The 12,058-nt window shown below is 63.5% G+C and overlaps 1 protein-coding gene across 6 annotated transcripts in view; it reads left to right on the top strand.

The window, feature by feature from the left end:
* Positions 1-12,058, top strand: part of CACNA1H (calcium voltage-gated channel subunit alpha1 H) — a 58,349-nt gene that overhangs the window by 28,944 nt on the left and 17,347 nt on the right. For 5 of the 6 annotated variants that reach the window (XM_044936392.2, XM_044936390.2, XM_044936391.2 and 2 more), the window contains exons 3-10: positions 3,531-3,642; positions 3,819-3,952; positions 4,412-4,509; positions 6,911-7,070; positions 7,559-7,877; positions 8,051-8,143; positions 9,144-9,921; positions 11,125-11,567. In XM_044936392.2, the coding sequence (XP_044792327.2) occupies positions 3,531-3,642; positions 3,819-3,952; positions 4,412-4,509; positions 6,911-7,070; positions 7,559-7,877; positions 8,051-8,143; positions 9,144-9,921; positions 11,125-11,567 (2,137 nt within the window). The remainder of the gene's footprint in view (positions 1-3,530; positions 3,643-3,818; positions 3,953-4,411; positions 4,510-6,910; positions 7,071-7,558; positions 7,878-8,050; positions 8,144-9,143; positions 9,922-11,124; positions 11,568-12,058) is intronic. The other variant, XM_044936393.2, reaches the window with a different exon arrangement.

Raw genomic sequence — 12,058 nt, 5'->3', positions numbered from 1 at the left:
GTCCCGGGACAGACCAGATCCCTGCCCCCTTTGCTGACTGGGTCTCCAGGCCTGGCTCTGGGCCCCTCTTTGAGCCTCTCTGGAAACCCATTTCTCATTGCAAGCCCCCAGCCTGGGTGTGGGACAGGCTTCCCCAGGGAGTGTCAGTCCAGGCCCCACCCTGCCCAGGCTGGACAGCAAGGCTCTGTCAGGCCAAGGCCCAGGGGGAGTCCGGGAGCATGGGTCAGCAGGCTGTCTGCCTTTGTTTCAGCCTCCAGGCCTGGACAGAACCTTCCTGGCTGTGGGGACCCGTGCGAAAGACCCATGCCCCCAGCCCTTCTGCGTGTGGCCAGGCCTCTTGCTGGGCTGGCGCAGCCGTCTCTGCCCAGCCACACGTCAGCCTGGCTTCCTTGGACCTGCAGTGGAAATTGACTCTGATTTGTAGAATTTGGTTCAAAACCTACAGGATTTTTAATTAAAACCCGGAAAATCCATCTGTGTAATTAAGCCTCCGGAAGTCAGCGGCTGTGAGATGAGAGTCCGGTTGGCACCGCCTGTCGTCAGCTGTCCACTGAGGCGTGACTCGGGGATGGCTGGCCTGGGGGGCTGATGGAGCACCCCTCCAGCAGGTCTCCTCTCTGGACTGGGCCAGGGGGACCCTGTGCGTGGAGAGCCCTCCCCGGGCAGGGCGGCTTGTGTCTCCTGGGTACACTTTGTACAGACACGGGTTGCAGGACCCCAGGACCTCGTCCCTCACATGGTGTTTAGGTGGGGGTGGGGCGGGTGTATCATAGGACGGTAACCACCAAGGGGTGTGCTTGTGGGGATGGGTGGGGGCCATACTGGCCAGGTAGGTCACCCCAGCCACACGGACCGTGTCCCTGCTGCTCACGTGAGCCTGTGCTCATCCCTCAGGGTCACTGCAGCCATGGAAGCTGTCCTGAGCCCCTGGGGCAGGCCCCAAGGTTGAGGGAGGCAGGCAGGGCCGGCAGGGTCAGGAGAAGCTGAGGTTGGGGGGTTTGTCTGCGGTTTGGGAAGGTATCGAGGTAGGACCACAGCCCAGGACCTTGAGCTGGACTGCCTTTACAACTTGCTGGGGACCTGGCTTGAGGCACCGGCGGGGGACTGTGACCCCCAGTGCCTGCCCAATAGCCCTTCATGGGTCCCAGTCCAGACCAGCCTGGGGCTCCAGATGTACACGGCACTGTCGAGTGCCAAGGTCCTCAGCTCTGCCCTACGCCAGCTCCAGGGTCTGGGGTGACCTCAGAGCGAGAGTGGGTGCAGGCCCTGGAGGAATCTGGCTGGTGACATCAGTCTGAGAAGAGGAATGTGATGATGGTGGAAGATGGGAGGGGCTGAGGGCTCAGGGGTGGGCTGGGCTGGGCACCTTGCTGCTCCTGGAGCAGGACGTTCACCACGTGGGAGGCAGGGCCAGCCAGGCAGAAGCCCTTGGGGTAGAGGAAGAGCTAGGGGAATTGGGGCAGGGAAGAGGTGTCGCAGGAGACGGGTGCGCAGTCCCCACACCCCCGCTGCCGGGGACAGGCAAACCGAGGGCGCAGGCTGCTCTGCTCTGCCTCCCTGCAGGGGTGGGGGCGGGAAGCCTGCAAGACCAAGGGACCAGCCAGGTCTGGGGAGCATCTGACCATCACCCGCCAGGCCCAGCACTGCCTGCTCGCGGTGGCCCACCATTGCGGACCTGGGGGCCGGGCCCTCTGAGCTATCTTAGCGGGATGCTGATTTCTGTTTCTCTGCAGCCAGATCACAGCAGAGGCACTTGTTACTGCTGAACCCATTAAGTGTAATTATGGCGCTCTCAGTGGGAACGGGTAATTACATCGGTGGCCCAGTGCCACACTGTGAGGGGCGCCAGGGACCAGGGGCTTCAGAGAGGCCACTGTTGGCCCTGTCCCTGTGGGGCACCGGGGGAGAAGGGTCTGCCCCTTGTCCCGGTGGGGCGGGCTGCCAGCTCCACGATGGAAGGGCAGACAGACACAGCCCGGCCTTCTCCTGCCCATCCGCCTGAATGAACACACAGGCCCTGAACATCCCCACGCCTTGTCCCTCCCTGACCCCGGTCACGCGTAGCCTCTGCCAGTGTGTCAGGTGACCTCAGGGTCAGAGACCCGCATAGGCGGGGCCGCATGGACCCTGAGCCTAGCACCCACGTGCAGCGGGGTGCAGAGTGGGCTCTCAGGTCCCTGGAGACCGACCCACTTTGCAGAGCCAGGCCCTATTGCTATGGTCACCTTGTTGAACTGTGCAATGCGCCCTCCCCCAACTGGCAGACACTGAGGGGGCACAGAGGGGCACCGAGGCTCCAGGGCACACAGCCCGTGTGTGCTGCAGGCGGTCCAGCCCATCATCCTGTCCAGCCCCCTGGGCGCCGGGGGTGGGGCTAGGGGCCGCGGTACCGAATTTCCCAGGCTGTCTTCCAACAAGCGGTGTGTTCCAAGTGCTGACTCTGTCTCTTTAGTAGGAGGCCCTTTCCACCCCACAGAGCTCGGGAAGGCTTCTCGGGTCCCCTGCTATCCAGCCCAGGGCGGCACAGGCAGGCAGCCCCACAGGAAGCCCACCCCGGGGTGGGGGTGGGGGGTTGGCTATGTGTCCTGGTGGGAGGGGAGGTACAAGGAGTGCCCCAGGGCCCTCCCATCTGAGGGACACCTGCCTACACCCACGGGCTTGAGTGAAGCCCCATTGCCCCCGCCGGGGAACCCCCTTCCTCAGGCCTGGCACTGCTGGCCCACCACGTGGCTCCCTTCCGGAGGAGCGGAGGGGGAACTTGGGGGTGCACCGTGGCTTCTGTGGAGCCGAGGCGCCACCTGGTGGCCACTCTCAGAATGTGCGTCCTCATTGAGGTGGCGGGTGGCCTTCCATCCTGAGGGCCAGCAACCCTGCAGGTGACCAGGTTCACACAGCACGGGTTGGTGCAGCACTGGCTGCTGGCCAGGCGCCCTAATGTCCTGACTGGACACCCTCCTGCCAAAGGGAGAGTCTCCTGGACGGGACCCTTCACGAGCCGACTAACTTGGGGGGTGGTCCTCACTCACCTGTCCTTCGTCCATGTCCCATCCCCCTTCATCCAGGTTCACAGTAGGACTGCAGGTCCCCTGGGCCCAGGCACTGAGCTGGGCTGAAGTTCGCATCCCTCTTGCCTGTCGCTGTGGTCAGGGCATCCTCTGGGGTTACAGGAGGGACTCTTGCAGGGCCGCGGAGAGGGTCTTTGAGGCTGCCTTTATGGCACCCGTAACAATTAGTGGGCATTTGTGGTACTGTCCCAGCTGGGCAGCAGTGGTGAGCCTGGCCACGGTTTAGGGAGCCTGGTGGAGGAGCAGTGTCTGGCCCCGCACCTCGGTCCGGGGTCCTGCTATACACGAGAGGTTGGTAGCGGTGTCCAGAGGCCGGTATTGGGATCTGTTCCTCACTGCCCAGCTGATGGACCGGGCACGGAATGGGGAGATTTTGAGACCCCTGTGGCGTCTGGGGGGTTGCTGGGGGAGCGACCTGGGGCTCCTTAACTGCCACATGGACCCTTAACTCGGCACCTGCCCCACGTGGTTCGAGCACGTCAGCATGCTGGTCATCATGCTCAACTGCGTGACCCTGGGCATGTTCCGGCCCTGCGAGGACGTCGAGTGCCGCTCGGAGCGCTGTGGCATCCTGGAGGTGGGCGGGGCCGGAGGGGCGGGGCCTGGGTGTGGGAAGGGGCGGGGCCTGGGTGGGGTCAGAGGTCAGAGTTGGGTGTGGGCGGAGCCTGGAGGGCGGGCGGGGGCGGGGCCGGTCACCGGCGGCCCGGGCCGTGTGAGGGGCGCAGGCCCCACTCTCAGGCCCCCCTCCTGCAGGCCTTTGACGACTTCATCTTCGCCTTCTTCGCGGTGGAGATGGTCATCAAGATGATCGCCCTGGGGCTGTTTGGGCAGAAGTGCTACCTGGGTGACACGTGGAACAGGCTGGACTTCTTCATCGTCATGGCGGGGTACGGCCCCTCCCCCGAGGGCCAGCCTGGAGCAACCCCAGTGCCTGGTCAGGCCCGCCTGGGAGCGGCCCCGGGGGCCCCCAGGATGAGAGATGGGGAGGTGCACTCAGGCGGGACGGGGCCCGGGGAGTGGCTGGGGGTGGGATGCCAGGAGCGGGACCTATCTGGGGCTCCCTGTGCCAGCACCTGGGACTGTGGGACAGACACAGGGTGTCCGGGGTGGCCTGTGAGCGGCCAGGGTCCTCCAGTGCTGAGCGGAGGCTATGCTTTCCCTGCCTCCGGGCAGCTGGGCTGGGGGATGGGGATCATGGGGACATGGGGATCATGTCTCCAGCAAGTGCTCACCTCCTGGCCTCAGCCGCCAGGGTACCCTGGAGAGAGCCGGGTGCCCGCTGGCCTGGCTCTGATCTTCCCTCCCAGCACCTGTCCCCGCTGAGCATGCCCCTGCTCTGCCCCTAGTATGATGGAGTACTCCTTGGACGGACACAACGTGAGCCTCTCGGCCATCCGAACCGTGCGCGTGCTGCGGCCCCTTCGTGCCATTAACCGTGTGCCCAGTAAGTGACCCCCACCTGGGCCTGGGGTAAGCATGGCCAGACAGCCGTGCTGAGAGCTCCTGAGGCCCCACTGGGCACAAGACCCAGAGACCGTACCGCCTGTCTGGCTGCTGGGTACTGGGGTCCCAGCCCAGACCGTGGTGCAGGCCTCCTGCCACTTACATGGCAGCTGAGGATTTGCCACTGCTTTTCGGGGTGGCGGGGGGCGGGTGGGGACGAGCAACCCTGTACCAAGCCGGGGTGTGATGGGCAGTCAGGCTGAATGGCGGCCCCATGTCCCCCAGGGCTGCTGAGTGTCGGGCCATTCGGAACCTCAGACTCATCATCCACACAACATTTGGGATCATGTCCTGGAGCCATGCAGGATGTGGTGGCTTCCTTGTTTGGCCCGCCCCAGCAATCTTCCTATCTGAGCCCTGCCAAGGGGCCTGGTGCTCAGGGAAGCATGGAGAAGCTTCTGGGCAGTCGTGTGGGTTTGGACGGTGTAGGTTTGAAAGCTTGTTTGGAAGGTGGTCTGTGCTGACCTTGGTCATGCCCACATGGGTCTGTGTGGGGATCTCCGTGTCTTCAGAGTTTCCAGTGTTCTGACTGAATTCAGCTGTTAGTTTTCCTGAGGGTATAGTGGGGGGCATTCCCCACATGACTGTCAAGTGTGTGTACGCACACATACAGGTGGGTCTCGTGTACCACCTTGGTGTGCACAGCCTTTCTGGCTGCCTATCCTGGGTCCTGGTGGCTTCAGCACCGTGGCCCAGGGGATCAGGGCTTGTCCTGCAGCTCCTCCAAGAAGTATCCCCCCCAGGATGGGTCACTGTCTCCCCCTGAAGCTGTCAGCTCCACCAAAGAGCAGGAGGGTGAAGGGTTATGCTGTGGGACTCCTAGGCCTTCCATCTAGCTGCCACTTGGCTCTACCCTCGGGAATCAGACAGGGTTCAGATGCTGTGTGACCTTGGGCAAGTAACTGTGCCTCTCTGAGCCTTGGTTTACCCACTGTGAATATGATACCCCTCAAGGACGGCTGTGAGGTGAGGTGGTTCTTGGCTCTGGGCCCAGCACCACCACACACTGGCATCGTTCACCTGGGTCCCCTTTCAGCGCCTGAAGTGACAACCCCTTTCACAGTACAGATCACTTTTCAGGCCAAATGCTGCCTTCAGCCTAGTCTCCCTGTGGGGTCAGGCCCTGGTCCCAAACAGGGTGCCTCCCCTACACTGGACCATGTTCCCCTCACTGTGAGCCCCCAGTGGGCATGTTCCAGTCTGCGTCTCACTCTGGCTGCCGGGGGTCCACTCTGAACCCTGGATCATCTGTGGCCTTGGGGCCAGTTGCGGTGTGGCAACGCTGGTGCTCTCAGACTTTGTCCTGGTGAATTTTTCTCTCAGCCATTTCTGAAACTGCAGTGCCCCCCCCCCCCAGCTGTCACTACTCCTGTAGCCCCAGGGGCCCCTCTGTCACCCAGCAGCCCCTGGGCGCTCTCCAGGGCACCTTGGCATCTGCCCCAGGCTCTGCCTGCACCCTTAGCCTGGCCCTTGCTTGTTTCTGGAAGTGAGACATGTCCTTGCTGAGGTCTGGGAGCAGGGCAGAGCCAGGACCAAGCGAAGGGCTGGTGGGGCTGGCTGACCCACTCCCTGGATTAATCTGTGTTCACACACTCCATCGCACCCAGGAACGAGAGCTTCCAAACGCTCTCTCAAAAGCTGCCTCCTGGGACTTCCCTGGTGGTCCAGTGGTTGGGACTTCACCTTCCAATGCAGGGCGTGTGAGTTCAAGCCCAGGTCTGCGGGCTAAGATGCCACATGCCTCGTGACCAAAAGTCCAAAACATAACACAGATGCAGTATTGTAACAAATTCAATAAAGACCTTAAAAATGGTCCACATTAAAAAGAAAAAAATCTGTAAAAAACAAAAAACTGCCTCCTGCCCTGGGGTGCACACAGCCCCTACCTCCCCTCCAGGGCTCTGCTTCACATGATTCACATAGAGAGTGGGAAGAAACACTGGTCCCCAAACACAGTACCTGCTTCAAGACCCGTGGCTTCTGCATGCAGGAGGCAGCCCAGAGTCTGAGCTGCTGGGGCTCCCCCAGGCTGCTTCTCCCATGATGAGCTTTGGGCTGTGGGACTCCTGAACTGTCACGCTAGGGGCCCGCCTGGATACAGTGTGGTCCGGGCTGGCATTCCTGAGGAGCAAGGACCACCTACCCTGAGCCTTTCCAGTCGGTGGCCTTATTTACTGCCCTCCGTGGGGTCTAACAGAATGTGCAGGGGCCTGGGCCTGGGTCGTGTCCCCGGCAGAGGTACTGATGCCCACCTGTGAATGGCAGAGAGCTCAGGAGGGGCTGGGGCCTCAGGGATGCCCAGGAGGGCTCCGCTACGCTGACCGGCTGCGTGATGCCTGCAGGCATGCGGATCCTGGTCACGCTGCTGCTGGACACACTGCCCATGCTCGGCAACGTTCTCCTGCTCTGCTTCTTTGTCTTCTTCATCTTCGGCATCGTGGGCGTCCAGCTTTGGGCCGGCCTGCTGCGCAACCGCTGCTTCCTGGACAGCACCTTCGCCAGGTGCGCAGGCCCTGCCCCTAACCTGCTCTTCCTGGGCCTACCTCTGGAGGCACCACCCCAACAGGCCCCTCCCTCCCGGCCCCGCCCCGGAGGCTCTACCCCAACAGGCTCCTCCCTCCAGGCCCCGCCCCGGAGGCTCCACCCCAACAGGCTCCTCCCTCCAGGCCCCGCCCCGGAGGCTCCACCCCAACAGGCTCCTCATTCCAGGCGCCGCCCCAGAGGCTCCACTCCAACAGGCCGCTCCCTCCAGGCCCGCCCCGGAGGCTCCCCCGCCAACAGGCCCCTCCCTCCAGACCCCGCCCCTGGAGGCTCCACTCCCCAACAGGCTCCGCCCTCCAGGTTCCTGCCCTCCAAGCCCGGTTCCCCCAGACAAGACCTGACCTTCCGAGAGCGGCACTAGCGCTAGCGGACTTAGGTCTGCCTCTTAACCTTTTGTTTTGTGTGTGTGTATACCTCTGTGTGTGTCTGTCTCGCCGTCTCTACTCCAGGAACAGCAACCTCAGTTTCCTGCGGCCGTACTACCAGCCGGAGGAGGGCGAGGAAAACCCATTCATCTGCTCCTCCCGCCGGGACAACGGCATGCAGAAGTGCTCGCACATCCCCAGCCGCCGCGAGCTGCGCGTGGAGTGCACGCTGGGCTGGGAGGCCTACGGGCAGCCGCAGGCCGAGGGCGCAGGTGGCACGGGTCACCACACCTGCATCAACTGGAACCAGTACTACAACGTGTGCCGCTCGGGCGACTCCAACCCGCACAACGGGGCCATCAGCTTCGACAACATCGGCTACGCCTGGATCGCCATCTTCCAGGTGGGCTCCGAGTCTCCCCGGTACCCCGCGGCCAGCGTGTAGGGCTGGGGGGCTAGTGCCAGGCAGGGCTTTCCTGCCCCGCCAGCCATGCCACCCTCCCCAGGACAGGCGAGGAGGGCCCACTGCCTTCTCAGGGCCGTCCATGTGTCCAGCCTCCTGCCCACCCCCCTCAGGTGATCACGCTGGAGGGCTGGGTGGACATCATGTACTACGTCATGGATGCCCACTCCTTCTACAACTTCATCTACTTCATCTTGCTTATCATCGTGAGTGTGGGGACGTGGTGGGACATCCGCTGCGAAGGGTGGGGGGATGTTCCTGCATTGTGAAAGACCTGTCTCAGATCCTGAACTCCTCTGTTACTGGCTGTGGCCCTGCCCCCAGGATCCATGGAGGTCCTGTGCCATCCTGGCCCTCCACAGGGAGTGTGATCCCCAAAGGTGGCACTCAGTTGGTTCTCTCAGTGGCCCTGGGGTCTGAGGCAGGGTCTGCATAGACCAGAGGTGAGTTGAGCCAGGAACCCGCCCTTTGTTGCTGCTGCTAAGTCACTTCAGTCGTGTCCGACTCTGTGCGGCCCCATAGACGGCAGCCCACCAGGCTCCCCCGTCCCTGGGATTCTCCAGGCAAGAACACTGGAGTGGGTTGCCATTTCCTTCTCCAGTGCGTGAAAGTGAAAAGTGAAAGTGAAGTCGCTCAGTCGTGTCCGACTGGTCGAGACCCTATGGACTGCAGCCTACCAGGCTCCTCTGTCCATGGGATTTTCCAGGCAAGAGTACTGGAGTGGGGTGCCATCTCAGACCATAAACCCAAGCACAGGAGAGTGTCATCTGCTGACCCTGCCACAGAGGACAGTGCAGCCTTGGGGGCTGGGGGAGGCCTGACCCAGGCATGAGGATCCAGTTGAAGAATATATCTTCAGGAGGAGGGAATGAACCACACGAATGACAGAAAGGAGTCTCCCCACATGTCCTCCAACTGTCCACAAATAATCAAGGAGCAGCCACTGCCCACCACCCATTCCAGATGCTGGGGCTTAGTATCGAATCAGCAGGGATCCCGCCTGTCCCAGGGCGCCCCGCCGGCCCCTAGATCGGGAAGCCCACAGTAGGGCTCAGTGTATTTCTCATCAGAGGCTGGATTGTGGTGTAGAAACCACAGCTGTTGTCCTGGCCTCCTGCCCCACCCGAGATGGATCCCATTGCTCCCCACTTCCTCACCTCCCGGGAGCACATGGCCAGCAAGCTCACGGCTGCCTGCCCACCACAGGTGGGCTCCTTCTTCATGATCAACCTGTGCCTGGTGGTCATCGCCACGCAGTTCTCAGAGACGAAGCAGCGGGAGAACCAGCTGATGCGGGAGCAGCGGGCCCGTTACCTGTCCAATGACAGCACGCTAGCCAGCTTCTCTGAGCCGGGCAGCTGCTATGAGGAGCTCCTCCGGTACGTGGGCCACGTGTGCCGCAAGCTAAAGCGCCGTGGCCTCCGCCTCTACGCCCGCTGGCAGAGTCGCTGGCGCAAGAAGGTGGACCCCGGTGGCGCCGTGCATGGCCAGGGCTCAGGCCGGCGGCCGCGGCGGGCAGGCGGGCGCACCGCCTCCATCCACCACCTCGTGTACCACCACCACCACCATCACCACCACCACTACCACTTCAGCCACGGCAGCCCCCGCCGGCCAGGCCCCGAGCCAGGAGCCGGCGACACCAGGCTGGTGCGGGCCGGAGCGCCAGCCTCGCCCGGGCGCGGGCCCCCTGACGCCGAGTCGGTGCACAGTGTGTACCACGCTGACTGCCACGTGGAGGGGCCGCAGGAGAGGGCGCGCGTGGCGCACGCCGCAGCCACTGCTGCTGCTGGGCTCAAGCTGGCCGCCGGGCTGGGAGCCATGAACTACCCCACCATCCTGCCCTCAGCTGCGGGCAGTGGCAAAAGCGGCCTCGGGCCCAAGGGGAAGCGGCCTGGTGGCCCCCCGGGAGCCGGGGGGCACAGCCCCCTGAGGCTGAGCAGCCCGGATCCCTGCGAGAAGATCCAGCACCTGGTTGGGGAGCATGGTAAGGACCTGCCCCTGTGGGGAGCAGTGGGGGGTGGGGCACAGGGCTCCTGGGACATCCCCACTTATGTGCCCACCCTTATGAGCCCAGCCTTCTTTGGAGTCCTGGACAAGGGAGAGAAAGGGGGCCTGGGGGCCTCAGATGGGAGGAGGTGCCCCCCCACCTCCATCCATCCTGTATTGTTGAGCAGCTGATGGCTCAGTGGGGTGCGAGTGTTTGCCACCGGGAAATGAGAATTCTGAAGCTGGCAAGCAAAAAAGAAGCCCCGGGGCCATGTCCCATGGCCCATGTCCGGCCCCAAGCAGGACGGCCGGTTGTTTCTCAGGAGGAGCCCTTGGTCTGCACTTTTGGTGGGGAGACTGTGGCTGAGGCCGGGGGGAGGGGAAGCCAAGGTCGCAGAGCTCCCAGAGGCCGAGCAGAGGAGCCAGGGTGCCCCTCGGTACACCCGGTCCTCCCACCTGGGCCCCCGGCCTAACCCACCTGGCTCATGCAGGACCCTGGGGTCACACCAGGCTGAGGCCTCCCAGGTGGCCTGCACTGGCAGGGGCACCTGGGGCAGGGAGAGGTGTGTGTGCCGGGGCCGCCCTGTGTGCTCACGTGGTGCCCCGGGCGTCACCGCACACGTGCCTGCAGCTCTGCACTGCGCCCTGGGGGAGCATGGCCCTGCGGGGCTCCTGGCTGTGGCGAGTCTAAGCCTCTGTGGGTGCAGAGTCACCTGGGCCCCAGAGACTCAGCCGGGGAGGCAGCGTGGAGTGACGATGGCTCAGGGCATCATGAGCCAGAACATTCACGGTCATAGCATCCATTTACTGGAAAGTGGCTCACGTCATATTTCTGTGGGTGGTGTGGCTCCTGCGGGGATGAGCCTCTGCCTCTCTTCATCCCTGAGTGAACAGAGAGCAGCTCTGCAGGGCGTATGAGTATGCAAGTGTGTGTGTCTGTTCCTGTGCATGTGTTCAGCTGTGTGCCCAGGTGTGTACGAGAGTGCCCAGATGTGCACCCGTGCTCAGGTGTATGCAGGCACGTGTGGTATGCTCAGGTGTGTACAATGTGCTCAGCTGTGTGCCCAAGTGTATATGAGTGTGCCCAGGTGTGTGCAGGCGTGCACATGGACACCATTCACCCCACAGCAGCCTCCGTGAGCGCCTGCTTCCTGGGCACCGGCTGAGCAACCTGAGGCTGCCCGCGTCCTTCTCCCCGCAGGACTGGGCCAGGCCCCCAGCCGCCTGTCAGGCCTGAGTGTGCCCTGCCCCCTGCCCAGCCCCCAGGCGGGCACGTTGACCTGTGAGCTGAGCAGCTGCCCGTACTGCACCAGTGCCCTGGAGGACCCCGAGCTGGAGTTCAGCGACTCAGACAGTGGAGACTCAGACAGCAATGGGGTCTACGAGTTCACGCAGGACGTGCGGCACGGGGACCACCGCGACCCCATGCAGTCGCCCCCTGTGGCAGAGGCACCAGGCGCAGGCGGCACACGGCGGAGGGGGCCGCGGCGGGCAGTGGCAGGCGAGCAGGGTGGGCTGGGCCGCGTCTGGGCCTCCTTCAGCGGCAAGCTGCGCCGCATCGTGGACAGCAAGTACTTCAACCGGGGCATCATGGTGGCCATCCTCACCAACACGCTGAGCATGGGTGTCGAGTACCACGAGCAGGTGGGCGCCCACACAGACAGCCCTCAGAGTGGCTCTGGGGCATGTCCCGCCTGCCTGTGTCTCCTGCAGGCTTTAGCCTCTCATGGGCTCCACAGAGGGCTCTCTGGGGTTGGGGAATAGGCGTGGCAGTGGGGCTGAAGGTTGGCTGTGAGGGAGTTTTTACCGTTCACTCAGCGGATGCTCCTGCTGCTCATTGGTGGGCCTCTGCTGAGTGGAGACAGAGATACTGTGGCTCCATCCGGAGGTCCTCTGTCTGGTCTGGGGCATTGAGATCGCAGACCCAGAGGCAGCAGGGAGCCGAGGGCACTTGCCAGGCCATTTGGTGCTTTTCAAGGTGGGACCCCCAGAGCCCAGCTTTCATGGACAGAGCCCCCCGTATGAGCCGGGCCTTCAGGCTGGGATGCCCTGGGCGGCCCCAGAGGGGAACGTGGCGGTGGCACATGGTGCTGGCACGCGGCCCCTGCCCTGGACTAGGGCTTCCCCAAGGAGCA

This window comes from Bubalus bubalis, chromosome 24, assembly GCF_019923935.1.
Source record: "Bubalus bubalis isolate 160015118507 breed Murrah chromosome 24, NDDB_SH_1, whole genome shotgun sequence".
Classification (NCBI taxonomy): Eukaryota; Metazoa; Chordata; class Mammalia; order Artiodactyla; family Bovidae; genus Bubalus; species Bubalus bubalis.
Note: the sequence above shows the minus strand (reverse complement) of the source record. Positions and strands in the feature narration are given on the sequence as shown.